At 52.0% G+C, this 27442-nt stretch overlaps 4 protein-coding genes across 15 annotated transcripts in view; 2 read left to right on the top strand and 2 right to left on the bottom strand.

Annotated features, from left to right (window-relative positions):
• The first annotated feature begins 149 nt into the window (after positions 1–149).
• Positions 150–7785, top strand: LOC118504178. Its single transcript, XM_036038334.1, has 3 exons — positions 150–1542; positions 7016–7142; positions 7218–7785. The coding sequence occupies exons 1-3, from the start codon at positions 1446–1448 to the stop codon at positions 7384–7386; spliced, it is 393 nt and encodes a 130-aa protein (XP_035894227.1). The 5' UTR covers positions 150–1445; the 3' UTR covers positions 7387–7785.
• On the bottom strand, positions 7489–26436 carry LOC118504021 (CAD protein). 8 transcript variants are annotated; one of them, XM_036038047.1, is made up of 7 exons: positions 26161–26436; positions 22370–22866; positions 18721–22289; positions 18551–18655; positions 8572–10629; positions 8123–8506; positions 7489–8022 (listed from the first exon to the last, which is right to left on the bottom strand). In XM_036038047.1, exons 2-7 carry the CDS (start codon positions 22854–22856, stop codon positions 7825–7827), a joined length of 6801 nt encoding a protein of 2266 aa, XP_035893940.1. In that variant the 5' UTR covers positions 22857–22866; positions 26161–26436; the 3' UTR covers positions 7489–7824. The 8 variants fall into 8 exon arrangements, with proteins under 8 accessions (XP_035893940.1, XP_035893887.1, XP_035893932.1 ...); XM_036037994.1 differs by lacking the exon at positions 26161–26436 and adding an exon at positions 24135–24388; XM_036038039.1 differs by lacking the exon at positions 26161–26436 and adding an exon at positions 23792–23813.
• LOC118504069 lies at positions 11569–18536 on the top strand. Of its 3 annotated transcripts, none has more exons than XM_036038119.1 (4): positions 11569–12523; positions 15069–15206; positions 15283–17302; positions 17405–18536. In XM_036038119.1, exons 1-4 carry the CDS (start codon positions 12099–12101, stop codon positions 18176–18178), a joined length of 3357 nt encoding a protein of 1118 aa, XP_035894012.1. In that variant the 5' UTR covers positions 11569–12098; the 3' UTR covers positions 18179–18536. The 3 variants fall into 3 exon arrangements, with proteins under 3 accessions (XP_035894012.1, XP_035894022.1, XP_035894032.1); XM_036038129.1 differs by having other exon boundaries at positions 11570–12523; positions 17423–18536; XM_036038139.1 differs by lacking the exon at positions 11569–12523 and adding an exon at positions 14688–14950.
• Positions 25390–27442, bottom strand: part of LOC118504055 — a 34118-nt gene continuing 32065 nt past the window's right edge. For all 3 annotated transcript variants that reach the window (XM_036038090.1, XM_036038096.1, XM_036038105.1), the window contains one exon: positions 25390–27406. In XM_036038090.1, coding sequence (XP_035893983.1) covers positions 26495–27406 — 912 coding nt within the window. In that variant the 3' untranslated portion in view covers positions 25390–26494. The remainder of the gene's footprint in view (positions 27407–27442) is intronic.

The raw sequence follows: 27442 nt of genomic DNA, 5'->3' as shown, positions 1-27442 counted from the left end.
TGGTGCCTTAGGCGATCACTCACTCGTTGGCGGGGACGTGCAGCGAAGGCTTCCGATGGGCACGTACTGTCGTCGGCCGGAAGATCCTATTCTCCCTACTTCCTTCCCTCCTGCCCTCCACCCTCTCCTTCCCTCGTTTACTCCAGATCTGTCAGAATGAGCGGGTGAAAGCGCGCTACAGCAGCAACACATCCCAGGACAGACGGTGCGGTCCGATTGGGACGCGCACCGGCACGAGAGCACAAAACCGCATCACGGCGCCTGAGCGGAGCGGCGTACAGCGTTGGAGAAGGACGGCGTGCACAGCCCATATTTCAGCCGGCAACGCACCGATCAACGTCTCAGTCGACCAACAGACTGCACCGGATGCTGATCGTGTGGCGTTCGCGATCGTACCACAACCGTTCAAGGCGAGTGCAAAATACGCTACGAAGCTGATCGGGAGCTACCGTTACTACCCTAAGTGGTAAGACGCAGCTAGTTACAAGTAGGTCCTCAGGACTCTACCACCAGGAACACTATCTCTGTTTGAGAAGGTGGAGCTCTATCAAGTGAACTCGGTACGTGCTGTAGTGTTACCGTTCCTCCAATATCTCGTCACAAATCTCGTGGACGTGTGTGCTTTCTTTCTGTGGAGAGCTGTATCCCCGAACCAAACTACAATCAACAACGTCGTACCGTCGTCGTGCAATCAACACCTAACCACGATCACTCTTTTAACTCATTTTAAGTCAAAGTAAAATCCACCCTCGCCTCTGGTGAAGTAAACGAGTTCAGCAGAGACGTGTGTTACCGTCAACAAAACGCAACGACGCGCCAAAACTACGCAAAAACGGTACGCCACCGAGACCGAGATTCAGCCGCCTTCTGGTGGCCAGTGGACAGTTTCTATTATTAGCGAATTCTTTCTCCCATTCACTGTACGGCCACGACCCTGATACGTTGGGCCTTTTTGGCGGTGTGCGCGGACAGTGTTGTGTGTGTGTGTGTGTGTGTTTATCAAAACAAAACGTGTACCGAGAGAGTTAAGTAAAACAATAACCTCTGAGGAAGAAAGGAACAACAAAACGTTTGGCTTTGTTTTTGACCTGGTTGGTACAGACCAAGCAGACAGGATCACAACCCTACAGAGAGAGATCGGACGCTTCCAAGAGTACACGTCGGGGGTGAGACATCGTTCGATAGGATTTCCCCCGCAGCAGTGAGAACCTTGACAACGGTTCACCGTTAATAAATCCCCGAAATCGTATCGCTGGGAAGTCATCGTACCTGTCGGTTACGGGCTCAGAATCTCGGAACACTGACTCCCGCTCCAACAAAACTCGTTCACCTTCAGGTGGAAGCGGAGGGATATACACTTCGCGAGTGTGTGGTCGGTTAGTGACCTCCGGTAGGAAGTGCGCGTATCCTCGCTCGGGATATTCCGAGGACTGCGGGTGTGCGTGATGGAGCCCAACGCGCTAGAGCTGCCGGAGATGACCGAATCGGACCAGAACACGATGCAGGCCTACACCGCCAAGCTGATCGGGCGTGAGAGCGAAGGTAAGTGGCCCGCGTCTAATGACAATACCATTGAGTCGCGCGCACTTACAGGTGAAAGCGACCTTGCCTGCGCGAGCGCGAGGTGACGCAAACAGAGCGAGAAGGTTTCCCTCCTAATTTTTCCGCCGATCAACCGATACACCGATGCGAACGAGCCGATTGCGGTCTGAACGGCCAGACTCAGATGGTGTCATTCTGCTCGCGTGCCTCACGTTGCCGGTGAAAGTGATGTACCGCACGGGCACGCAAAAAAAACGCGACCAGGCAGTGCGGTAGGCCGCGAGAGAATAATTATCATTATCAAACGCGCTAGAACGTGCAAATATGTCTACCTCCGGGCCGGCCGAGATACCTACCATTATTCTACCAGGGTCTTCTTGTTGTTGCACGAACAGGCAGGCCCTCCAGCTGCCCCAGGTGACTGACGTGCTACGGGCGATAGTAAAAGGCCAACCAGCTGATCCGAGGGCGACGGGGCCCATGGAAGGCAGACGGCTAGAATGTTGGGTATTGTTGTTTTCCGCGCTGTTCGAACCCCTCCAAGAATGTCATTATCATGGCGCTGTTCGAACGGATACCCTTTCGCCTAGCATTGTTTTGCGCTGCGGAGTTAAGCGGAATGATCTAATTATATTATTTTAAAGATACAGCTGAACGTCAAAACAGTACGCAGGTCTGGGGGGGGAATGTAAATCAGCCAGGAACGGTTTGTAAAGCATCTGCGTTTTGATTAGAGGCTTGCCTTAAATAGCTCATCATCAGCTGTAGCTGTCAATGTGATTAATTGATTTGTGTTTTGTTTCCTTTGACATTAAGGTGATTTACGAGGCATCTTGTCGTCCGGAGTTTGGAATTACCCATCTAAGTGCGTTCTAAGTTCTGAGCAGTGGAGGAGTTCCTCGGTGTAGGTGATAAGATAAGATGTAAATTCTCACCCTTGGATATTGGTTTTCCAGATGTTATCTCAACTTAGCAAACAGGAACTGAGGAGGGATTTTCCAGCGCAAACAAGCGCCCTCTCAATAAGCCCCAGCTGTTTAGCGTAACCACTAGCTGCTCATCAGCTGTGACAGTCTACCGAACTACCAATTTCACCACGCGCGTATTTGAGTCAGCTGGCAGGAGTGACGTGCATACAACAAAAACCTTCCATTGTTCCACTGGTGATTCAAATGGAACGGTTTTTTTTTTCTTCTCTGTTCCACCACAAATCACCTAATGACTATGTGTGGCATAAGAAGAAGAAGCAACCTGGTACAAAAAAAAGAACCGTTCAACCAGGTTTGCAAATTTGACCGGTTTTGTTTGGATTTCGAGAGCTCAGCCGCAACTCCTCCGCAATCCGGCGGTGTGGGAGATTACGAACTGATAATGATGAGAGACACGGTACCTAGCGCAATCAATGCACGGTGTATAAGCAACAGGGGAGGGGCGGGGGGGGGGGGGTTCGAGATATCATGCATGTAATAGCTACATTCAATTCCACTAGACGAAGCGAAAGAGCGGGAGGGTGAGTCCGAGATCATTGGCTTCAACAAAAATTTCAACTCGGATCGAGTTCATGGGTGGGGGGGGGGGGGGGGGTTTGGAGTCTCTACCGATCTTCAAGTCTTGCGTGTGATATCTTCAAACTTTGGAGGATTTGCTGAGTGGCCAGTATACCACTTTCGCGCTTTGAAGCGTTATCTCTGTGTCAAGGATGCCCTCTGCTAACTCTCCTGCCTCACCTTCAACACTCTACATTTCCAAAGTTTAATCTAGAGTCTTCCTTATTGCCTTATATATAGCACCTGTTTCGCTTCTTGGAAAAAAACATCTTGTTATCTCTGTGTCAAGGATATCTTCCCACAGCCTGAACTTCAACTTCAACTTTTAAAGACTCTTCTGTATTTTGAAAACTCTACTCCAGAATCTTCGTTGGATGAATCCTCCTGCCACAAGTCGTGATGCCGCGATCAAACCATTTAATTGGACCAACTTCATCACACTTAATTCGCATCAAAAACGGTACTCATGCCCCCGAGCACGATCAAATTGTTAGTTTGTTTGCATTGCGTTAACAGTGAGCATGATCGTAGCACAACAACAATACCGGCAGAGCTTTAATAGGCAGGTTGCGATGCTCGTGCACCTGATACCATAGTGTACCGGGGACTCTACACCCACCCACTATTTTCCAACTACTTGAACGATCGGACAGATAGAGAGAGGGAGAGGGAGGAGGTGGGCAAAAAAAAACTGATCGCATCACGAAATACGACTTCGCTTTCGGCGACACGGTGTCGGTCACGTGTTTTCGGAGTGGATATGGTTTGTTCTAGGCGAGTTATCACATCCCCGATCGTTATCGAGAAACGTCCAGAGACCGATAATCATCCCGGAACGATCCCGGGCTGCATCCGAAAACGAACGACGGTTCGTGGCGCTCAGTAATTCGCATCGAACCGTTGCGGGGCTGGCAGGAAAAGGGTTGATGTACGAGGCGTAGGGGATTTATCATCTGCCGACCATCTGGTACACCGGCTGTGTGTATTTTTGCGCCAGCGTCTGGATGACGAATGAACAATGGCACATTTAGCTAGCACGCGGTTCCGGAACATGACGTCTGGAGCGCATCCCGATTCGTACCCCGTACACCCCCCCCCTGGAGCGGTCCGAAACGTACAGTTACGTACGGCACACCGTGACTTATAAATCAACTAATCGAATTCGCATGCGTTTGCTCTGATGCGGCTCGTCCGGATACTTATGACGGCGAGGGGGGGAGGGGGGGGGGAGGGGGCGAGCCGGTTGGGGGTTCATGGGAAGTGGAATCAAGAGTTAGCTAAGCCTCTAACAGTGGTGCGTCATAGTAAAAATTGCGCATAAAACTGAGGATAAAAAAAACACACACACACACCGAGAGCTCGCTCACACAAACCTGCTCCAAAACTGGCAGGCCTCCTCCAGACCTCGAACATAATGTTCTCGAAACGGCCTTTGAATGGTGTTCGAGAAGATTCCAACATTTTTGGAATTCATCCAACTCGAACGAACGTTCCCGGCGTGATTGGGAGGGGGAGTTTGTGGGATGCCGGGAAGGGCGTCCAAATTGGGGACGCCTTCTGGATGGCGCTTAACACGATGATTGCCGTCGGTGGTGAAATCTCGCCGGCCAGATTAACCGCACAAGAAGCCGAGATGCACTTGACGACGAGCTGTTCCCGGGTTAGCGCGGCGAATATCCCAATTCGAACGCTTACGCACACAACGCAACGCGCGGCTCGTTAATGGCCTCGACGCGATTGCTGATACACGGGGTAGCATCGTTAGCTGCAGTTGGCAACACCTTCCGAGTTAGGGCTACACTACCCCACGGGGGGTGTAGTGCGTGACGCTCAACAGTATGCCCTGCCACTCATCGTGCAACACTATCTGTAGATCTTAATCGGATCGGATCAATGTTTGAGCGTCGGACACCTAATGGTACCTCGGGGGGACTCCTAATGAAGTTGTCAGGTTCCTAATAGCGCACCTAGACCCTAGAGTACCCCGGTCGCACAGACGGTCTTGCGGCGGCTTAAAACCTTGAACCCCGCTGGACACCAACGGTAGCGACTTCCAAAACCGGGCAACCGGTTCACCACCCGCTCAAGGATGTTTGCCCGCCTAAGGATGATAAATTCGCACCACCGATCGAGAGACCTTAAAATGGCCGATCAAAACAAACCCCCGGGCCCTGCGTGGTACCCGCTGTACGTGGTCCCAGAGCTTGAGTTGCGGTCAGTGACAGCAGGCCCACTCAAAACCCTTCCCCTCCCCCCACTCCCCACACATCACCCTTCCGGTGGAAGGCAGGGACGGATTTACGAATCTCGTCCATCAGTCAGCGATATGTCCTTCATATGTATCTCAAAACCATTACTGCGCCACCCTACGTGTGTGGTTTTCTGTTTGTCCACGTTAATGACTCGCTGAATGCTTCGTAGGCGCACGGCGGAACCCGTGCGAAAGGCACATGCAAATCGGACACGGGGCGTTGCCGTGCTGCCACCGCACTCCACACGGCGTCCAAGGTTTGCCAAGGATTGCCATCAATCAATGCTGAAGACTGGTGCATGGATGCAGCTTCACGCACGGTTGGATCGTCATCGTTGAGCCGGTGCAACCTTTTCCAGGAGATTAATTTCCTTTTGGGGAAGGGTTTTTTTTCTGCCTAGCGTAAACCTGTCCACTTGCAAGACCACACAGAATTCGTAAGGATTCTGTCAGAAAGCTTGACAGACACACAGGAGAATAAAATGAAGCAAGACACAAAAACGAATCACGCCAAAGCGCAAAAACCTCAAATGTCGTCCGGATCGGCATTACGATAGAGCACCTGTACGGCCCTGGGGCGTCCCTAAGTGGCGAATGTGGCTTCCTACTGTTGGTAAGCAGGTCCGCTGTCATTACGACACGCAAGCCTGTTAGTCTGAAGAGAGCGAGTGACGGAGCCCGATGTGGGAAACCCGCACCTCAAGCGACAAGGTCTTTTTGCGCTTAATGCACTGTGAACCACCCGATCGGACAGAGTTGTAGTAGCTCTGCACGCATGTTGGTGTGTTTTTTTTTTAAATATTTGTTTTCGTTGGTGTACTTACCTGAGATTCGGATCATGTTCCGAATGCGGCTGCCAGCGTTAGGTCCGCGTGCGTGGGCTAACTCGTCCAAATCCAAGAACTGGTCCTGTGATGCTCTCGATCGTGCCAAAAAATGTTGTCCGACCATTGGATTCTCTGTGACCCGCATGCATGGGAAGCTGCATGGCAGATGCCGAGATGGTTCCAGTTTTGTGCCGTACATGGGCAGGAATAGCCAACCGTATCTATTACCAGTTTCTACACACCTTAACCATCACCAGGAAGATAGGATAGGGTAAACCTTATCCGGTTTTTGCCCCCCTCTCTCGTGTGGCAATGTTGTGAAATCCACACACACACACGGAGAGATTCCAACTGTCCAAAGTTCGAGAACGTTCCCCTCATGGTAGACTGCTTGTCGCCAGCAGCTTTCGCGTCGGGTTGGCACTTGTTCACCCGTGTCACATCAGAACACACGGCTGGAAGCCGAACGCGACGCGCACAAACTTATGGCGATAATTATTACGGCGAGGCATTACTGCAGGCGTGTTAGGCGACTCGAGTCCGTATAATGGTGTCTTTATTACGTTCCGAGGCGCCACACGCCAACGGTAACTTGTAGGACAGCTCCCATATGTTACGAATAACCGTGGCGACAGCAGTCCTTCGCGTACGGTGCGTAATGATGATAATCTGTGCTTGTAATTGACATAATGGCCGATTCATTAATCGTGTGACAGGGGGGGACATTTAATTGTGAGTTGCGATGGGTGGCTAGTGAATCTGGGATTAGAGTTGGATAAATAGAATTCCTGCTGGTTGGATTAGATGGTTATTAATTTCCCATTTTTTCTCATTTACCCAATCAACAGTTCCGATGGTATCGATGGATGGAGAGGCCCACCCAAACATGACACTGGCCGCCGTTGGACTCGGAGTACTAGTGGCACTCATCATTCTCCTCACACTGATCGCCTTCATAACACGGCGTGAGCGAAGGTAAGAAGCATACGAACCTAGGTGACTCTACTGTCCAGCTATTAACGTCCTATTCTGTCTTCCAAAAAAAAACAGTTCCCAAACGAAAGACCCTCAACAGGATAGTACACCTGCGAACATCTCAGCTACCGGAAGGACGAAACCGGCGGAAGCAGATGTCCAGAAGCATCCAACGCCTCCACCACGCTGCGTAACGTTTGCGAACGATTTCGAGCTAGTGGATGTAGTTACTACTCGTATGTGATGGTTTGGGTGTCTCATGCCACCCGACAAAAACAGGATTATCCCTACATGCTGGACATAAGGCGATACTTTCTACTTATCAAACTCTCTAGCAGTCTATTTCTTTATCGTAGTCAACACCTCCCGCACACGAAAAGGGGTCGTTTTTATTGGTATAAACCATTGACAGATATTCATAGCTATAGGCAAAACAGTTGGCGTACCCCATGCACACGGCAGTAATGCGCGGAACGCTAGGTATCACTACGGACGTTTGCTCCATCACCATGTTTAGGATTAGTTTCGCATTTAGGATTAGCCACGCGTTAGGATCGTGTGGTAGGTTCGTGTATAGATATAGTAGCCCACCTCTCCAATGTAAAGATACTGCGTATTGGAATAAACGCTTCCAGAACTGACATTCTACGGGCAGCGGGTTCAATTTGTGTAGCGTCAGTTTTCAGCTGCGTCCCAGCACCATCGCCAGCAGTGCCATGCGTACGTACATTCCATATTCGGCCTGCCGGAAGTAGGCGGCCCGGGGATCACTATCGATCTCCACACTGATCTCGAACACGCGCGGCAGCGGATGCATAACGATCATGCGACGCTTGGCCATCGTCATAATCTGGGGCGTTAGGATCAGCTGGCCACAACACTGTAAGAGAAATTAATTGGAAACAGTATTGAGATATATATAAGAGAGAACCTGACAGAGGAGTAGTAGAAGAGAATCTTTGCTGGAAAGCATATCTGACCTTTTCGTATTCCTGCTCACTCTCGAAGCGCTCGCGCTGGATGCGGGTCATATACAGCACATCCGTATCGACGATGGCCGACTCGAGCGAGTCAAAGTGACGCTGCGAAATACCCTTCTTGTCCACGTACTCCCTGATGTGGTCAGGCATTTCAAGCCCCGGCGGACAAACGTAACGCAAGTTCACGCTGTACATCGTGAGCAGCCGGGCCAGCGAATGTACCGTACGTCCATGCTTCAGATCACCGACCATCGTGATCGTAAGTCCGTTCACCTTACCAATCTCCTCGCGTATGGTAAATATGTCCAGCAGGGCCTGTGTCGGATGCTCTCCAACACCATCGCCCGCGTTGATCAGTGGTTTTCGGCAATGCTGAGCGGCACGCTGAAAATACGGAAGAGACCTCATTTAGACCTGCGTGCTCAGAGACTCGTGCTCATCAAACCTACCGTAACTGCTCCTGGTAGTGGATGGCGCAGCACCACCACATCCGCATAGCCAGCAATCACTTGGATGCTATCCTCGAGCGTTTCGCCCTTCTTGGCCGACGAGGATGTTTCGTCCACGTGCACAACACGACCTCCGAGACGTTGCATTGCCGCCGCAAAGCTGCAGCTAGTACGCGTGCTCGCCTCATAGAAGATGGACGCCATCACCTTTCCACGTAACAGATCATCCAGCAGACGATCCTTCGCGACCCGTGTCTTCATCGTTTGCGCCAGATGGAAGATTTCGTTCAGATGTTCCTTGGTGAACATATCCACCGTGAGGACATGCCGACCAGCCAACTGACGCTCGCGAAGTGCTCCGTGTGTTCCGGTCTGTATGGTGAGTGGTTCAAGCTTCCCAAGCACCGATTGATTCCCGGTCGAATCACACCGTATCCTGGGTGGTAGTGGAGAAGCAGGACGAAGAGCTGCCTGCTCTCCGGCAAAGTGCACACCGAGCTGCTTAACGTGAGCATTGGAACCGTCCGGTGAAAGAAGCTGGAAGAATGCTTCGTTGGTTTGCAGATCAGGTTCAAGATCTGTCGTCCGCAGTCCAACAGCCGATCCAGACCCGATCGAGTTGTTCAGCACATCGATCCGTTCGATGGAAGCGGCACCAACCAACGGTGGCTTGCCACCGTGCCATTCACGCACGTTCTGTCCATATCCCGGGTTCACCAGTACCAACCCATCGACGTACGCTGTCTCGCCGCGCAGTACAACGCGATGTACGCAACCCTTCACACGCATGCCGGCGAACGGCGTCCAGTGGGCCTTGGAATGTTGGGGACGGTCCGGTATGATCCACTCCTCGCTCAGATCGATCTCGACGTACGTGTTCGGTTGCTCCGGAAGATTGAAGATGCGTCTCGGATTCGTGTGGAACTTGTTCACCAGTTCATCCATCGTGAGCCGGCCCTCTGTGACAGCTGTCAGCAGCAGCGGGAGAATCGTCTCCAAGCCCGGGAATCCAGGCGGTGGATGATCCGATTCCTTCTCCTCCCGTGAGTGTGGTGCGTGATCCGTTGCAAACACATCCACCACGTCCAGATTATCCCAGAGCGCTTGCTGATCTTCCGGGCTGCACAACACCGGCCGTACCTCTCCCCGCCCTGCTCCGATCCGGTCGAGATCGGCCGTCGACAGGAAGAGATGATGAGGACACACCTCACAGGTTACCTTCAGACCACGCTCCTTCGCGGCCTTGATCAGCAATATCTCTTCTTTGCGTGCCACATGACACACGTGAATAGGGCGATCGGTTAGTGAAGCTAGCAGCAAAACAGCCGCCATTGTTTGTCGCTCGGCGTGCACACACAACGGGGCCCTCTTGGGCCAGCTGGAAAGATGTGCTTGCCACTCGGACATCCCAGGCAATCGTAGAGTCGTGAAGGTTTCGTTGAGGTACAGCTTCAGACCAGCCGCCTGCGAGGCTAGTTCGTGTACGGTTCCAAAGTTGGTAGAAGACGCCCCAACGTACAGGGCGTAGTCACACCGTGCACCTTTCTGGGCGATCTCCAACGCCTGCTGGAACGCACCTCGGTCGACTATAGCTGGTTGGGTGTTGGGCATCGCCAGTACCATCGTTATTCCTCCGGCCAGAGCAGCTGCCGTACCGGTGGCGAACGTTTCCTTATGCGGAGCACCCGGCTCTCGCAGATGCACATGTACATCGATAAAGCCGGGCAGCTTCACCATCAACCGTGAGGACATACAGTCGATGTGCGTCTTCATTGGTGGAGCTCCACCGATGCGTTGCATTGCCGCTACGAGTAACTTCGCACACTTTACATCCGTCACGAGCGGGATAGAGTAGTCGACGGCGAGTCGCCGGGTACGGTAGCCGTGTGTCATGAAGCAGGACACACGACGTGCACCGCCTCCGCTCATCGGTGGGTTGATGACCAGATCGAACTGCTTGTTGGCCAAATATTCTGCCAAATGGCGCAGCTCACTACCGGCCCCATTGCCATTGTCTTCAGCTGCGAGCGAATCAAACGTCCACTGGACACTCTCGACCTGGTGTAGAATTGTAGGAAAGCGTTGCAGTCAGAACAGTGTAGTTCAATCGAGCATTAAGGGTTAATAGGACTCTGAAGGGAAGTACTTCCGCAATAAAACTGGAAGACACGCGCACGTGCCAATATCATATTGCTCTTCAACCGGATTGCTAACGATCCGCATGCTTTTCTCCAATAATAAGACATCCTCTCAAGGCGCGCTATGATGTGCGGACACGGGTCGGCTGCTGAGTAGCGGCAGAAGACAGAAAAACCCCGATGTACTCTACTGATGTTGTTCAACGTGTTCCAGGTATTAAAGGCTTCCCGGTACATGTCATGGAGGAGGGCACGGCAGAATTGTTTTGCCCGGCAGTTCTTCGCGGCATCACTCGCCCAAATGTCTAATCCCGTGGAATCAATTTTCTTAAGTGCCGCATGCGGAACTGGTCCCGCTGGACAATCGCTGGACCACTCACCACGCTTATCGAGCCGTGCAATCGGCCCGCACAATCATCTTCATTGACAATGTAGGGTGTTGGGTCACCTGCCTCGGCTGCACGGAAACCTGGCCCGAACACACTCTGACGTTGCGGTCCAATCACCGTAATTAAATTGGCAGCAGTACCCTGCCCCGGGGTATATGGGGCGGAATCACAAAACAAACAATCTGGCGTACTGAGGATGCATACACGTAGAGCGATCTGAGCGTAGGTTCGGGTGTGTGCGCGTTGAAGTGCCGCTATCCGAACCCGGGATGTTCCCGATCAGGTCCTCCAGCTAGTGCACGAAGAGCACGAACGCCCAGGCACTGCTCCACGGGAGTGTTGGAGACATTTGTTGAAAATAAAAGTGACTTCGACCTGACGTTGGCAGGCGTCCCGGCGAGGGCGAGTAAGAGAGACAGCGAGGGACCCCACAGTCGAGTGGGTGCTATCTGCTCCGGTCGATAAGGAGACAAACAAATTTCTCTCGTGCTCTTATGCGTACGCAGACTCACCACCACCGGCACAAACGGGGAACGTCGGCCGGGTCTGGTGTGTTGCGGGCGCTGATAACACGAGCGCGCTCCCATGCGGCGTCTACCTGCTCGGAACAGGAAGAAGGCATTCACGCATTCAGATCAGAGTCGGGTACGGTCACCACGTATTCAGTACCCGACGGCCTCTTCAGTTTTACCTTGGACTCTCGCGTGTGCTGTTGTGGATAGTGTCGTGCGGCCGTGTCGTAAGCCCGCGTTCGTTCGCCCCTTTCTAGAGGCTGCCGCGTTCTACCGCAGTGTTTGGGAAAGGTACCCAAGTCTTATCGTGTTTCGTACGCTGCAGTTTCTTCCGTTCGGGCGGTTTTCGGTGCCGACGCGCACCAGTTTGTGGAGTGTCAGTTCGCTGCTGTCAGAGATCGCTACCTCCAGCTGACCCAGAGCTCTTTGCCATGTGGTAACCAAAGCCTGTGCTCCTCCCCGCCGCCACCACCACCACCAACACCACCATGGGCCGTTCGCAGTCGAAGGAGCAACCGGGCGGCAATAATCCGTGGGAGGCGGAAATGGTCCGGAAGCAGCGGCGCGAACAAACGACCCGCGAGCTGACCCAGGAACGGCGGGAACAGGAACGGCGTGCCCTGAAGGCACGCCAGCGCGCCGAAAAGGAGGCCAAAAAGCAGCAGAAGAAGAAGAAGAAATCGGCACGGAAGAGCAGCAGTGCGGGCGGGAAGAAGCAGCGGAAGTCGAAGCTGGACGAGCTGCGCGACACGGAACCGCCACCGATCGTGCGCAAGTCCAAGGCCAAGCTGGAGGAAAGTGATTACGATTCGGAAGCGAAACGGCGGATGCAGCACCAGCTCGCCTTCAACAGTGATATCTTCGTGCTCAACCAGCTAGTGCTCGGTGTCCAGTTTTTCGGCAACTTTGAAAGGTAATGTTAGGTCCAGGTCGAGGACCCTTCTAGACCATTTGTTTTTCCAAATGTTTTACACCTTCCACCCGAGAAACTGTAGCTATACGAGCAACCAATTCTAGCAACCAACCTACCAACGCTCCTTTTAACACCTTTCAACCAAAAATCCTCGCCTTGATCCTTCGTATATCCGGACGTGGAGGCGGCGTCAACTGCCAACAGGTCGATTTTCGTCGCCCTGCCGTGGTCAGCTCGCGTGCTACGTCTCGGGTGTGCGTATCGAGTATCGCGTTTCATCTCGTGTACCGTACCGTGGTGCTTATCTCTATGGTAATGGCATTGCATACGCGTCAAGAATGCGCAGCAGCAGAATCATCGACAAGTAACGGCAGCAACATTCCATTCGAATTCGCCGACCCCAAACCGAGCGCCCTCTCGCTAACACAACTGTCTCACTCGGCACCGGAAGCCTGAAGGTCGTGAAATGGCGCATGCGAGAGGGCGATGCGCTTGACCGTCCAGTTGGTTCAGTCCACGCAATGTCCCGACACTAGTGATGTCGCGACCACTAGCAAACCAATTACCAAAATATCTTCTTTTTTTTGTGGAGAATCAGCAGATCTCGCTCACTCACTGGTAGTGAAGTTGATAAGCAACCGTTCTGCAGACCACTCGGGAGCTAGAGTACAGCGCTGCTATTCGAACCGTTCGGGACACTCTGAACATCCACCTTGTTCGTGCTCGATGTGTGCGATGTGGTCTCTCTCACCTGTGAGATGATTGCTTGACCGTGATGTCACCACCGTTGGGTCACTTATTCTAATTGATAACACAAGATGTACGTGCCCTGCTGGCCGATACATCGTACCTACCTATACTACGCGACCCGGACTATGCTTAGGAACCCCTATTTCTTGAGAGGGCCTCTTGAACTGGTCGATGCTCAGGTTAGGCGAGGTTTGCACCAAGAAGCAGCAAACAGAGCACTTCAACCGATAGGTCGTGTCCAATTTGGACACTGTACCGCGGTCAAGTAATCCACCGAGTAATCCACCCTTGCTGGCAGATAGTTGACAGATAGTGGTGTAATTGTAACGACTCCGATCGTTCGATTGTTTCGTTACAAATTGAACATTATCGGATGTCGGGACTTTCAAGAGCCGTGCAACATGTTTGACCTGATAAGAAACGGCTTGAAGCCCCACCGGGGGCTCAACACATGTTTTCGCGCACTGAAGGAAGGATTCGTACGGCCAACAGCACGTTGACCAGGTCATGCATTGAGGTGTTTCGGGATCCTCCGGAGCCTCCAACTTCTGCCTGAATTCCTGAATGAATTCACCGTCGCACACGCGACACTGAGCAATGTTGCGTGAGTCATCGTCCGTACGCCACCTGTCAGTCTGAGCTCGGTGGAAGAGCCGCTGCCACATAAATCAGTTCCCGTGATATCACGTATTACTGACAGCTCCAGATGTTTACAACCATTCGTTCGGTGTACCGCCATTGCCGAGGTTTCGGTTTTTTGGCGGAAGTACTTGCCGACGAAACCCGGCAACATTAAAGTGAGCACGGTTGATTGGTGTGCTGGTCGGCTGGTTCGACACTTCGGGCACACGACACCGATACCCCGGCATGCCGCCTCCGTACCGGTTCCGGTTTATCGCCCATCAGATGTTGTGATGTCGTGCGGATGTTGAAAGTCGTCTGTACATAGCCATGACACAGTAATCGGCTATAGGCTATGTACTATGATTCTAGTGGCTAGAATACCGGGGAATTACAATAGGCGTTTTCGTGCTAGGGAGTATTCCACGTCGTAGAAAAAAGGTAAACTCCCAACGCAACAATGCTATTTTCAACAGGTTTGCCGATAGTTGTTTCATTGACCAATTGTTCGTAGTTTAAAGTTGGTCTAAAAACACGCCATTGAGCGCAATATCCGTCATATTCTTCATCGAAGCAACACGCTAATGTGTGTCGTACGACATTGCATTAGGTTGCGTGTGGGAACCATTGAAGCCCTCAGAACCAGTCAGAATACGAGGGGCCATCTGGAATGTGAGAGCTGAATGGCGAGATAACGAGCCGGGAGCGTAAAACCTATTCTAACTGGCGCCTTGCAAACGCGACTTTACCTGCGTTATCTTTTGCTCAAGAATGACGTTTCACGAACACCCGATTGCACCAGGTGCCGATGGGTTCGTCTAAAACAACCTGACACGCGTGACATGCAAAGCGAGCCATCAACAACTAGACGATTACAATGAATCAAAAGCGAATCTTCTCAACTAATTAATGCCAGCACCACACGGGTGGTCTGAGTGATTGATAGAGTCCGGCACTGATGGGACGGTGACTGATTGTCAGTCGACGTTATCGGGCGAGTGCATCACCGTGTACCATCCTGTCCTGTCTGCTGGAACCGTCCAGCGCATTTGAAAAGTATTTATGACGTCATGGGTCTGGTGATGCGATCGCCCCAAATCGATACCTTCTGCCGTAATATATCTGCATCTCTCACGACCATTCATTGGGGACTTTTGTGATCTTCTCGTTGCAGGGAAATGTGGGAAACGGTCGAACGGAATCGTAACGAGGAAAATCGTCGTAACGGCAAGACGTCACGCCACTGCAAAACTGTCATCCTGCCCGACCGTCTACTGGAAGCGGTGGACATGCGTGTAAAGTTCTATGCAAAGTAAGTTAGCGTCGTGTGGCTCTCACCGGACATCTCACCAATAGAATTCTTTGAAACCTTACATTTCGTACCACAGACACGGGCTGCACAAAAATCGACTACTACCTCTCCATACGCAGACCTGCTACGTCGTGCATGACAACATCGAAATCACGAACCCTGGCGATAGCTCCGTCTACAGTATCCTTACCGATGCGCCCATCTACAAGCTCGAGATCGAGGACGCGCTCGATGACAAGCTGAAGCAGACGAGCGACGGTGCGGTGCGAAAGCGCCGGACCAACTGTCACCACGGTTACATCAAGCTGAAGAGTGTCGAGTTTATTAAGCCCAACAATCCGCCCACGCTCGACAGGATGTCGGCCGCCCAGCGGATCATGTCCTACGGCGCGGAACCGGGCCCGAGTGGACTAAGCCAGAAGCTCGTCTCGGCGAACGGCATGTCGAAGGTGAACAGTCTCAGTGAAAGTGATACTCTCGAGGATGAGGAGGACGACGATGAGGATGATGATGATGGCGATGAGGATGATGATGAAGAGAATGGTCGGGAAGGTAATCGCTTCACCAAGCTCAAGTACCGCGACAGCATCATGGTGAAGTATCCGAAGGTGGGGAATGGAGTTTATGGTAAGAAGCAACCGCAGCTGATGCTGGCAAACGCTGGCGTACCTTCAACCTCGACCAGTTCTACCTCTCCGCCCAGCAGTGAGTATGACTATGCGTACATTACGGCGATCAACACGCATCAACCGTTGAGCGTGATGCGATCGGCCGGTGGTGATGAAGCGCCAGTCAGTACGACGGTCCTGCCGGACTACTGCATCACGACGATAAGCTGTCCGATCGAGGTGAACGAAGGCTACTACAGTGACGACGAGTCGGAAGGGACGGACAAGCTTAGCTCGCTGTACCTCGTAAAGGCGAACGGTGGTGCGGGTGGCAGTAGTAGGCAGGGTGGTGGTAAGACGAATCACCTGCATCATCATCACAGCAATCCGGAGTACACGACCGAGCGGAGGCAATATCTCAACTCAAAGGGCTTCCTGGCGTACTTCGTGAACCTGTTCCAAGATACGCTCGCCTCCGAGTTGGACATTCCTGCGGAGGATCTTCGCAACGCTACGTGGAAGGGTGCGGTCGTGTACAGTGGCCAGTGGGAGATCATACCCGCGATCCTGTGCCCTTGGCCACGGGAAGCCATCGAATGGGTGCATCGTAAGCGTGACGTTAAGATCAATCCACTGACGCGCCAAAAGTTCCAGTGGCCGACGCAACCAATGATCCAGAAGGTTAAATCGTTCGGCTGTCACGTCATACCGATCGGATACGCACCGAAACAGGGCCAGAACCGGTACCGGCAGCTCGAGTGGAAGATTGTCTTTCCCGAGGCGGAACGTTACCTGGAAAGCTGCCTCACCGGGACGCAGATCAAGATCTACATGATCACGGTGCTGCTGCTGAAAACGTTCGTCGAGCCGAACCTGACGCCCGGCATGAGCATGTTCGGTATGGAACACCTGCGAGCTCATCTGTTCTGGCAGTGTGAAACCAACTACGCTGCCTGGCCGGAAGACTATCTCGGGGAGGCACTGTTGCGCTTTCTAAACGCACTGCTCGATCGCATCAAGACGCACACACTGCCCGATTACTTTCTGCCAAGCCGGAACCTGTTCGAGAACGTCCCGGAACGGGTACTGGTGGAGCTTCACAAGCGCATCTTTCGCATCACGGAAAACCCGGTCATGCATATGCTGATCGCACTGCGTAATCTGAAGCTACCAAGTGCCCGGTTAACGTTCTATCCGAAGATACGCATAAAGCGACTTTACTCGTTCCTGGTGATAGACAACCCGCTCAAGATCGTCAATCCGATGTTGCGCGACGAGGACGAGAACCTGGCCGCGGAAGACTCGGACGAGAACGATGCGAACGAGCGGGAGATTGCGGTCGGTTCGATGGCGTACTACAACCAACAGGAGGTTGAATCACGTCGCAAGAGGACGCGCATCGTACGGTTCCTGGTGGCGGAACAGCTCAAGAAGGAACGAGCGGTCCAACCGGAACGTCGCCAGTCAGTTGAATCGATCGATTTGACGGTAAGTAAGGAAGAAGGGCATGTAGTATTGCGTGGGTGCAACGCCACCAACAAGTTCCTATGCATATTCTGAGCACAGCTAGAAGATCGTTGATTCGAGTAGTTTGTCTTCAACTTTCAGTTTCTGCCCCTCAAACACATGGAGAACCTACGTCGGCAGCTGATCTACGGGCTGTTCGTGGAGCACTTCATCGAGATGGCCCGGGTGTCCTGTGGCTTTCGAACGCTCAACCAGGCGTTGATATATCTACGCCAGGCCGAGCGACTCTGCAATCTACTCGCCGATGACGAGGGCATCGAAGAGGCCCGACAGTTCCTTAACCAGATATACGGGCTTCGGCAAGAGCTGGCCAAGGCTAATGCGAAGGGTGCCGACCGGCCGGCACTACCGAAGCGTACCAGCACCAACGAACAGCGTCCGATCGTCAGCCGGAAGGTGTCGGTCGCCCGTCAAAACAGTAAACGCACCACGTACACCAATGTTCGCCAACCGTCAGCCGGTGGAAAACGACAGCAGCAGCAGCAGCAGAAGCAGCAACAGCAACAGCCACGCTTCTTTTCGCCCGACAACGAAGACGACGAGGACGACGATGACGACGACGATGAGTGGGAAGATATCGAGCGGAAGGAGTTGGGCACCGGACGTGGCCAACGGCGCACGTCCCGACCGCGCTCGTCACAGCCCGCTGGCGGGTTAAGGCGAATGCCGTCGCAGCAGCAGCAACATCAGCAGCAGATTAGTGTTCAGATTCACGCACCAAAGTCACAGGGCGGCCCACGGCGATCCAACGGGCCGCGTCGTTCGTCCGACGACATCGACGACATCTCTCGGCTATTGGGGAACGTGACGGTCGCGCCGAGACAGGGCTACCGATAGTTACCAGGAGATATAAGGAGCGTTAGGGAGAGAGCGAGAGAGTTAGCACCCAATGAAGGTTAGGAACACCCCTTTCTGTGATAAATGGTACCGGGAACTGTGACAGGGAGCCGCTGATGCCTAATGGCTGCGTTTGGCAGACATCTGCTTCGCGAAAGCAAATCAAAATCTTATCGTAAACGTAAACTGCTTGTAATAGAGAACGGCCTGATGCTACTACTACCATAAACGAACCTCTACAATACTTATCGACCCCCGCTTTAACCGATACGGTTACCGGCAATATGTATTAAGCAACTGCGCGTCATGTGTAAATAGCGTCCATTTGATAAAATACATGCATTTCGCTGAAGTACTACCACTACTACTCACCGCCACACCATGCTCGGTGTAAAAGTCTCCCGTTCCCATGGAAGCGTACAGCTTGTAGCCCATCTTCTCCAGGATGCGTATCGAGGGTAACAGTTCCATTTTGTGCTGTAAACCGAAGTATAGGGTAAGTAAGGACAATCTAACCTCAATTCTCCATCCGCGGACTTTACCTTGTAACTTCCAATACTGAGCAGGATAGACTTTTTCGGTATCTGGAACCCGGTCGACATCATCGCCTTCAGGTACGCTTCGTAGCGATTCTCGCCGAAGCAGGCAACCTCTCCGGTGGAAGCCATCTCGACTCCCAACATCACATCAGCTCCTGCCAACCGGGAGAAGCTAAACTGTGGTACCTTCACACCGACCAACCCACGACCGTACATCACTTCCACCGGCTCAATATCCGTATGGCCCACAATGACTCTGGTAGCCAGCGCAACGAAATCAAAGTCAAGCGTCTTCGAGACGAACGGGAACGAACGTGACACGCGTACATTACACTCGATCACCTTCAGCTCGTTGTTTTTCGCAATCAGCTGCATGTTGAACGGTCCGGACACATCCAGCAGATCGGCAATGTCACGTGCGATCTCCTTGATACGCTCCAACGTTTCCCGGTTGATGTCTTGGGGAGGTGTCACGAGTGTCGCATCACCCGAGTGAACTCCAGCATTTTCCACGTGTTCGGATACGGCCATGCAAAGAATCACACCGTCCGCGGCGACCGCATCCACATCGATTTCCTTTGCCTCGACCAGAAACTTCGAGATCACTACCGGATGCTCTTTGCTCACGTCCGATGCGTGCTTTAGGTACGTCTTTAGGTCCTGGTTCGAGTAGGCAACGTTCATTGCCGCACCGGACAGCACGTAAGACGGACGCACCAGACACGGATAGCCGACTTCCTCACAAAACTCAATTGCCGATTCCAGATTTGTCAGCTCCTTCCAGCGTGGCTGCAGTATGCCCTTCCGGTCGAGTTTGCGCGAAAATTTGAACCGATTTTCGGCGCTATCAACCGACTCGGGCGACGTGCCGAGTATGCGTGCCTGCTGACGGTGCAGATCCATCGCGATGTTATTCGGCAGCTGGCCACCCATCGAGAGAATGATCCCGGTAGGTTGCTCCGCATCGTAAATATCCATAACGACCTCAAACGAAATTTCCTCAAAGTACAACCGATCGCACATATCGTAGTCCGTGCTGACCGTTTCCGGGTTGTAGTTTACCATGATGGTTTTGTGGTTCAGTCGGCGCAACTCCTTCAGACACCCGACCGCACACCAATCGAACTCGACCGAGCTGCCAATTCGGTACACACCGGACCCAATCACCATCGTGTACTGGCCCGGGAAATCAACATCATTCTCGGTGGCACTGTACGTTAGGTAGAGATAGTTTGTCGAGGCAGGCCACTCGCCCGCCACCGTATCGATCTGCTTAACGTAAGGCACCACACCGTGCTCTTTGCGTTGCATGCGTACTGCCAGCTCGGTACTTTTAACGCACTGTGCAATCATGCGATCGGAAAACCCGAGTCGCTTTGCTTCCCGCAGCATTGCCGCTTCGGGCATGCAACCGTGCTCAAGCTTCTCCAGCTGAACGGTAAAGTCGATGATACCCTTTAGCTTGCGCAGGAACCAACGGTCAATCTTGGTCAGGTCGTAGATCTGCTCCACGGTGTAGCCAGCCTTCAGGGCAGCCGCCAACACAAACATACGCTTGTCCGTCGGTTGCTCCAGCTCCTGTTCGTTCACCGGCTTCAGGTATGGATCGAACCCATTCACACTGTCCACCATGCGCAATGCCTTCTGGAACGCTTCCTCAAACGTACGCCCGATCGCCATCACCTCACCGACACTCTTCATCGAGCTGCCAATGTTTTTGCTAACACGCGCAAACTTGGCCAAATCCCAGCGAGGCATCTTCACCACGCAGTAATCGAGACTTGGTTCAAAACAGGCCGTCGTAACACCCGTCACAGAGTTACGGATGTCCGGCAGCGGTATCGCCAGCGCCAACTTTGCCGCCACATACGCCAACGGATATCCGGTAGCTTTGCTAGCCAGTGCCGAGCTTCTCGATAGACGCGCATTCACCTCGATGATGTAGTACTCCTCCGATTCCGGATTCAGCGCGTACTGGATGTTACACTCACCCACCACACCAAAGTGCCGTATGACGCGAATCGCTGTCGAGCGCAGCAAGTTGTACTCCCGGTTGGAGAGGGTCTGGGACGGTGCCACCACAATGCTTTCGCCCGTATGGATACCGAGCGGGTCGACGTTCTCCATGTTACACACGGTAATGCAGTTGTCGTACGCGTCCCGTACCACCTCATACTCTACCTCCTTCCAGCCCTTTAGCGACTTGTCGATGATGAGCTGGTTCGAGTGGGCCAATGCCTGACTGGCCAGTGCCTTGAGCTCCTCAGCATTGCTCGCGAAGCCCGACCCTAAACCACCGAGCGAGAAGGCAGCTCGTGCCATCACCGGATAGCCGATCACTTCCGCCGCATCCAGTGCCTCCTGGATCGAGTACACCGCCGCCGATGGTGCTACCTTTTCGCCTATTTCTTCCACACGCTCAGCAAACAACTTCCGATCCTCCGTCTCGATGATCGACGTGATTGGTGTGCCCATAATCTTTACCCCGTACCGGCTAAACACACCGGCCCGTTCCATCTCAACGCCAACGTTTAGTGCCGTTTGTCCACCGAACGTAAGCAGCACACCACCGGGTCGCTCCGCCTTGATTACCTTTTCGACGTAGTAACGAGTCAGGGGCAAAAAGTACACCTTATCCGCTAGACCCTTTGAGGTTTGTACCGTCGCAATGTTGGGATTAATCAGCACCGTCTGGATGCGTTCCTCCTTCAGCGCTTTGATCGCTTGCGATCCCGAATAATCGAACTCGCCTGCCTGCCCGATCGATAGTCCACCCGAGCCCAAAATGAGCACCTTCTTCGGACGCTCCAGATCAATCGGTACCGGTGGTACGTATCGTAGCCGCTCGTTTAAACTGTCCTTCACCGACACGTGCGCCTTCTTCGCATCTCGCTTGTACTCTCGCACCACCTCCAGGAACACATCGAACAGCACCTCCAAATCGTCCGGTCCGGCCGTATGTTCCGGGTGGAACTGGACGCTAAAGTATGGCTTGCTCGTATGCACAATGCCCTCGTTCGTACCATCGTTCAGGTTCGTAAACAGCTCCTCCCACCCTGCTGGCATCTCACTCGAATCCACCGCAAATCCATGGTTCTGAGATGTCATATAGCACCGTCTCGTGCCGAGATGCATACAGGGCAAATTATGTCCCCGATTACCATACCGCATCTTAAACGTACGACATCCGGCCGCCGTCGACAGGATCTGATGCCCGAGACAGATACCGAAGATCGGTTTCGGTGTCTTCATCGCCAGCAACGTACGCAGATTGTCCACCACCTCGCGACACATCTCCGGATCGCCCGGTCCGTTCGAAAGAAACAGCCCATCGTATTCGTCCGGGTTCGGCCGTGCATTCCACGGTACCACATCCAACCGGGCACCCCGACTCACGAAGCAACGCACCTGATTCAGCTTCAGCCCGCAATCGATCGCCAAAATTCTCGGCGAGCCCGATTCGTTGTAGGTGCGCGGTTGGGCCAACGATACCTCCGCCACCAGATTTCGCAGGTTTTGATTGCTAAAATTCAGCCCGGCAATCGATGTTACGCGTCCCGGCACGATCTTACCTACAAACAAATTGTACCCCGTACAGTGAAAACCGTTCCTTTGCTCCACTTGGGAAGATTAATCCGTACAACTAACTTACCCAGAATGGTACCATTCTCGCGTATCTTCTTCGTCAACGCACGCGTATCGATCCCGCTAATGCCCGGCACACCATGCTTCGCCATCCAGTTCGATAGTGTCAGCTTGCTGCGCCAGTGCGACGGTTCCTCGCAGATTTCGCTCACCACCAGCGCTGCCGACCAGATCCGATTGTTCGACTCAAAGTGCCGCATGAGCCCACAATCGTCCAGATCCGCATCCGGGATACCATAGTTCCCGATCAGCGGGTACGTCAGCACTAGTATCTGCCCGTGGTAGGACGGATCAGTCATCGACTCCGGGTAGCCTACCATACCGGTCTGGAATACGACCTCGCCAACCGCACCACCATCCGCACCGAACTTATGCCCATGCATGATGGTACCATCCTCCAGCACCAGCGAAGCCGTTACCGGTCTATATTCAACCGGGTCCAGCATCCTTCTTTCCAGCGGTAAATCCTTCGTACCATCGTCTTTCGGTCCCATGATGTGATTTCTGCAAGGAAACGATACATGTTAGCTCAGTGTACAACTTCAACCGGTATCCACACATGATAACACCGAAGAAAAAAATCAAGATCCGAACACCTTAACGCACTTCAAAGCCGGTCGGTCTATGCACGCACGTGTTGCCTGGGCTCACTCTAACCTCAAACTAGCGCCTCTTGCAGATGACCGGTTGAACAACAAACTTTCTTACTTCAACTGCAGTAGAGAGGGACAACGACAGCAAAAAAAAAAAAGCAGAACTAGATCATCTTTCCGGACCTTCTATCACGCGCTAGTGTGCTGAAGAAGAATGTCTCAAGCAGGGGCTAGAACAGGTTACGACCTTACTGGCTTTTTGTTTGTGCAGTGCGTGCGTGTGTATGTGTTGTATGGTGGCGCCTATCCAGCTGCGTTTAGAATTTAGGAAGCGATACTCTCTACATTGTACAGCGATAGCAAGCAGTGTGTGTGTGTGTGCGCCCAAATTTTCGTTTAGCGGCCTAATGTTTGGACCAATCTATCATTCTCATGCACTCACACAGTTATCCTATCACGCACGCAACTTTTAGATCTTGTTGTTGTTCGTATCACACGCACTGTTCCTATGTGTAGGCCGACCGCATCTACCACGATGTGTTGAATCTCGAAGTCGAATCGGACGCTAACTACAACCAATAACTCAATTTTTCTATACCTCGTGCTATTAAATGAAAGTCCCCGTTGACGCACCACAAAATGGCTTCGTAAGGTTTCTCCCACACTTCAACGAGCACCGGGCTAGTTTTTCTAGCCAAGATTTCTAATACCTTGAAAAAGGCTCAAGTGGCATCCCGAACCGCTTTATGCCTCGCTATCACATTATCAAGATTCTAAAGCGCAATATTGTAGCACATGTTGCGTTAGGCAGCCCATAAACCCATCCCCCGGTATACATAGCATGGCACGAGGATGTTTGGTGCGGACCATATTCAAGGCCGTTTACTTGTTGATAGATGATCGGTTGAATTGATGTGCACGAGTGATGTTGAAGCTGGAGAAGATGAGTTTATGCCACCTGCTTCTATCATAAAAAGCAGAGGGACAGTTCCTCACGCTAACCACGCTATAGTGTCTTGTAACGTCACTTGCAACCTAATAGCCTTCGCGTCGAAAAAGCACATGTATCGGCTGGCGTCGCCTACTACGCAAAAAAGATTCCCACACGCACGTTGTTCGAAGGGGTTAAGAAGCGAGAGAGAGAGAGAAACAGAAAAACGATTCTAACACTTCACTTACCTATTGAATATTATAGTAGCAAAACAAACTTAACAAATAAAAACCCAAAACAAACGTTATTGTTGACCAACTGCAAGCCACTGGCAGGGGTAGCGCTTGTTGTCGACGACTGTGCCCAGATGCCGGCATTGATTTTTTCCCCTTCCTTGCTTTAACTCACAAAAATTTAACGAAATCTGTCAGACGACTGCTCTCCTAACTCTCTGTTTTGAAAATGGCGTTTCAAAGATGAAATATGCGCAACGCACACTAGTGTAAGCGACCGCCCGGCCGTGCATGTCGTTACTATGTAGCCGAATGTAATACAATTTACGGTAAAGCTGTAAACAAGCCTGTGTTGCGATGAACTTCAAGCTCTCAATTTGTAAGCAATCTAATAGTCCACGTGGTGGCCAATCACTTTACGCTAGCAAGATTATTCGACCAAAGTGTAGGAAATTTTTCAAATATGGCAGTTGCAAGATGGTCGAAGATATATCGAAGAAAATAATATCCAATTCTAACATTAGTTCTCCTTTAGGAAACCCTGTATCGGCAACCTGCTCATGTTCAAACATTTCCGTCCCTATATCCGTATCTTTATTGCTTGCCATCGCTTTATCGGCTTTGACCAGATGGTCGGATACAAATATTGAATTTTAAATATTGATGTACGATGCCGAGTCGAAACGACGGCAAAAAGGCGACGGTTGATAAGCGAGCACTTTTTTATTCATAACATCAACACAAACTATTCTAACTGTTATAAGCAGCCAAGCTGATGTGGTGGCGAGATAACGCCGACAGTTCTCAATCGTGAGTTACGGCGTGTACTGTCGACCGAGGGAAAGGGTTGCTGAGTTACTGCCATTACTGGTTGAAGGACGCCAAGGGCTACAGCACGCAATGAGTGATGGCTCTGTCTCTTGAGCTCCGGGAACTCATTATTGTGCGTGTCGTTTTGGATAATCAATGTTTTTGAATTCGCTCTCCAGGTAAGAACTCTAGTATTGGAAGTTGTAGAAATGAATTAACTTTGATAAAATCTATATGAGTTAATGCCATCCAGACCGTCACCGCGCACTCAGAATTTGAATATCCAGCTATTGGTAAAACCAAGTCAAGGAAAGCCATATAAATGGTAGGCAGAGACCTTCGGAGGTTATAGTATAGGTAAGCTCCACTTATCTTCCATGACATCTCACAGATTTTTCGGATTCCACAAGCTACACAGCTCTAGCCACACAGCATGCCGGCAGACGCGAGGCACAGGCCGTTAACAAGCATATAAAGAGATGATTTATTGTGCCAACAGGTTCGTCTCACAGTTCGCAGCCCCGCCATTACACGATGCTTGATTATAACAGAAATAAACCCGAAACAACTAGGTTTGGGCGCAATACGTCGCCGAATGACCGAAGACCGAACGACTCGAGCAAAACTTAAATAATGCATCCGCCGTATGGGCTTTAACTTTCTCTAGTCACGCAAAGCGATTGTCAATTTTCTATTTCTTCGCTTAATATATGAGTATGAGTAAATTTCTACACTTATGGAATACTACGCTCGTACATACAGTTCGTTTTTTTTTTTGCCCTGGCTTGCGCTCGGTTTCGGCTGATTCTTCACTTATCTAGGATTATGAAGACGTTAGTAGGTAAAGTGGAGTAAAACAAAACAAAACAAAAACTAATAAACCAAATTTCACGTCAAAACGCGCTGACGAGCTGTGGTTAGAGTGCGTTCGCTGAAATGTACACATCGCATAGATCTCGTTCCGGTCACTAAAACTTGCTTTGGTCGTTCGCTGGGCGACAAGTATTTATATAGCAAAGCGCGCACTTCGCCACACGCCAGTAGGCGTTAATTTACACTCTGCACACATAAACTATCTAAAAAGTGTCAGCTCGGGAGCGGCCCCGAAACGCGCTACGTTAGGCTAGCCGATCGATCGGTGGTGATCACCAACTCTTCTACACTACCAATTTTTCGAGTCCGATAGGCAGGTGCGGTATCTGTTATACGATCTTAAACGAGCGGTGCTCACGTGTATTGCGTAGCGCAGCAAAATTTGCGTAGAAGGGAAAATCGTAAGCGGTGTCCTCTATGGCCTTTAGCAACACTGTTTGCGTTCGGTTGCCGCTACTAAACGTTGCTTCTATTCGTAGGTCACTAACGCTCTTAAAGTACGTCTGCTAGTGTATACCGAGCGCACGCACACACCCTCACACGCTTTTATCCAGTGTTTGACGTGCGTCACAGTAAAGATGTGTGAAACACGTTTCGCACAACGCTTCGAACCTTATCACCATACCATGTCTATCTATTAGCTAATGTGTCTCTGTGTGTGTATCTCGTAATATTGCTGTGTGCTCGTGTGCTCACGTCACCGTCGCAGTGATAGTATCCCGGATCCAGGGTGTGTTCGGTATGATTTTGTCGTACATCCGTGGCCGCTCGATCCCATTCGGTGCGCAGGCAATGCGCCAGGAGCTGATACCCACCAGCGCCCAACGCCGATCGCTCGGCAGCAAGCAGATGACCGGACTGCCGGCAAACTCCTCCTCACTGCAGTCCTGCTTGTGGTAGGCCGACTCCGCACACATACTGTTGACCGTGGCGATCGAGATGTTCTCGCACGGTGACATGTCGATCAGCTTCAGCTGTACCCGCTGCAGATGATCCCGCTGCCGTGACCACCCGAGCGTATTGCAGTTCGTCCACTGGCTCTGCTTGCCGAGCTTGGTCGGCTGCTGGAAACCTACACCGCCAGCACCCACATTCGCCACACCACCCGAGCTGATGTAGTTCAGTGCTGAGATGTAGTTGTTCGTCTGCGGAGAGTTGGCCGGCAGTGGATAGGCCGCTGGTCCAGCCGGCACACTTCCAGGCACGGTAGATACGGTCGTCCGGCCGTGCGTTCCTGCCACAGCTGCCTCAGCCTTCGGGATGTGATACTGCTCGTCAGTAAAGTCGGCACTGTACTGATTCACGTACTTGGCTGCCTCGTTCAGATCGCCGTACTCATCGGTCACCAGCTCATCATCGCCCGGCATCTCGAAGTACTGCCGGTACTCCTTCAACTTACGGCCGCTCAGTTTGCCACCCTTGCTGGTGGAGTACTTTTCGGCGTGTGGTGTCGGTGTCACGTTGTTATCGCTCCGATCGATCGTTTCCTTCAGCGGTATATCGGGCAGACAGATCGGGCGCACAAAGTCCGAATAGACGACCGGTGTTTCCAGCCGTACCATGGCTGCTGTGCTGCCCTCTACCGGTGACTTCACCATACCGATCTGAAACATTAGGTAAAGTTGAATTTTGGGCCATGG

This window comes from Anopheles stephensi, chromosome X (assembly GCF_013141755.1).
Source record: "Anopheles stephensi strain Indian chromosome X, UCI_ANSTEP_V1.0, whole genome shotgun sequence".
NCBI classification, from domain to species: domain Eukaryota; kingdom Metazoa; phylum Arthropoda; class Insecta; order Diptera; family Culicidae; genus Anopheles; species Anopheles stephensi.
The sequence above is the reverse complement of the archived record's forward strand: the minus strand, read 5'-3'. Positions and strand labels throughout refer to the sequence as shown.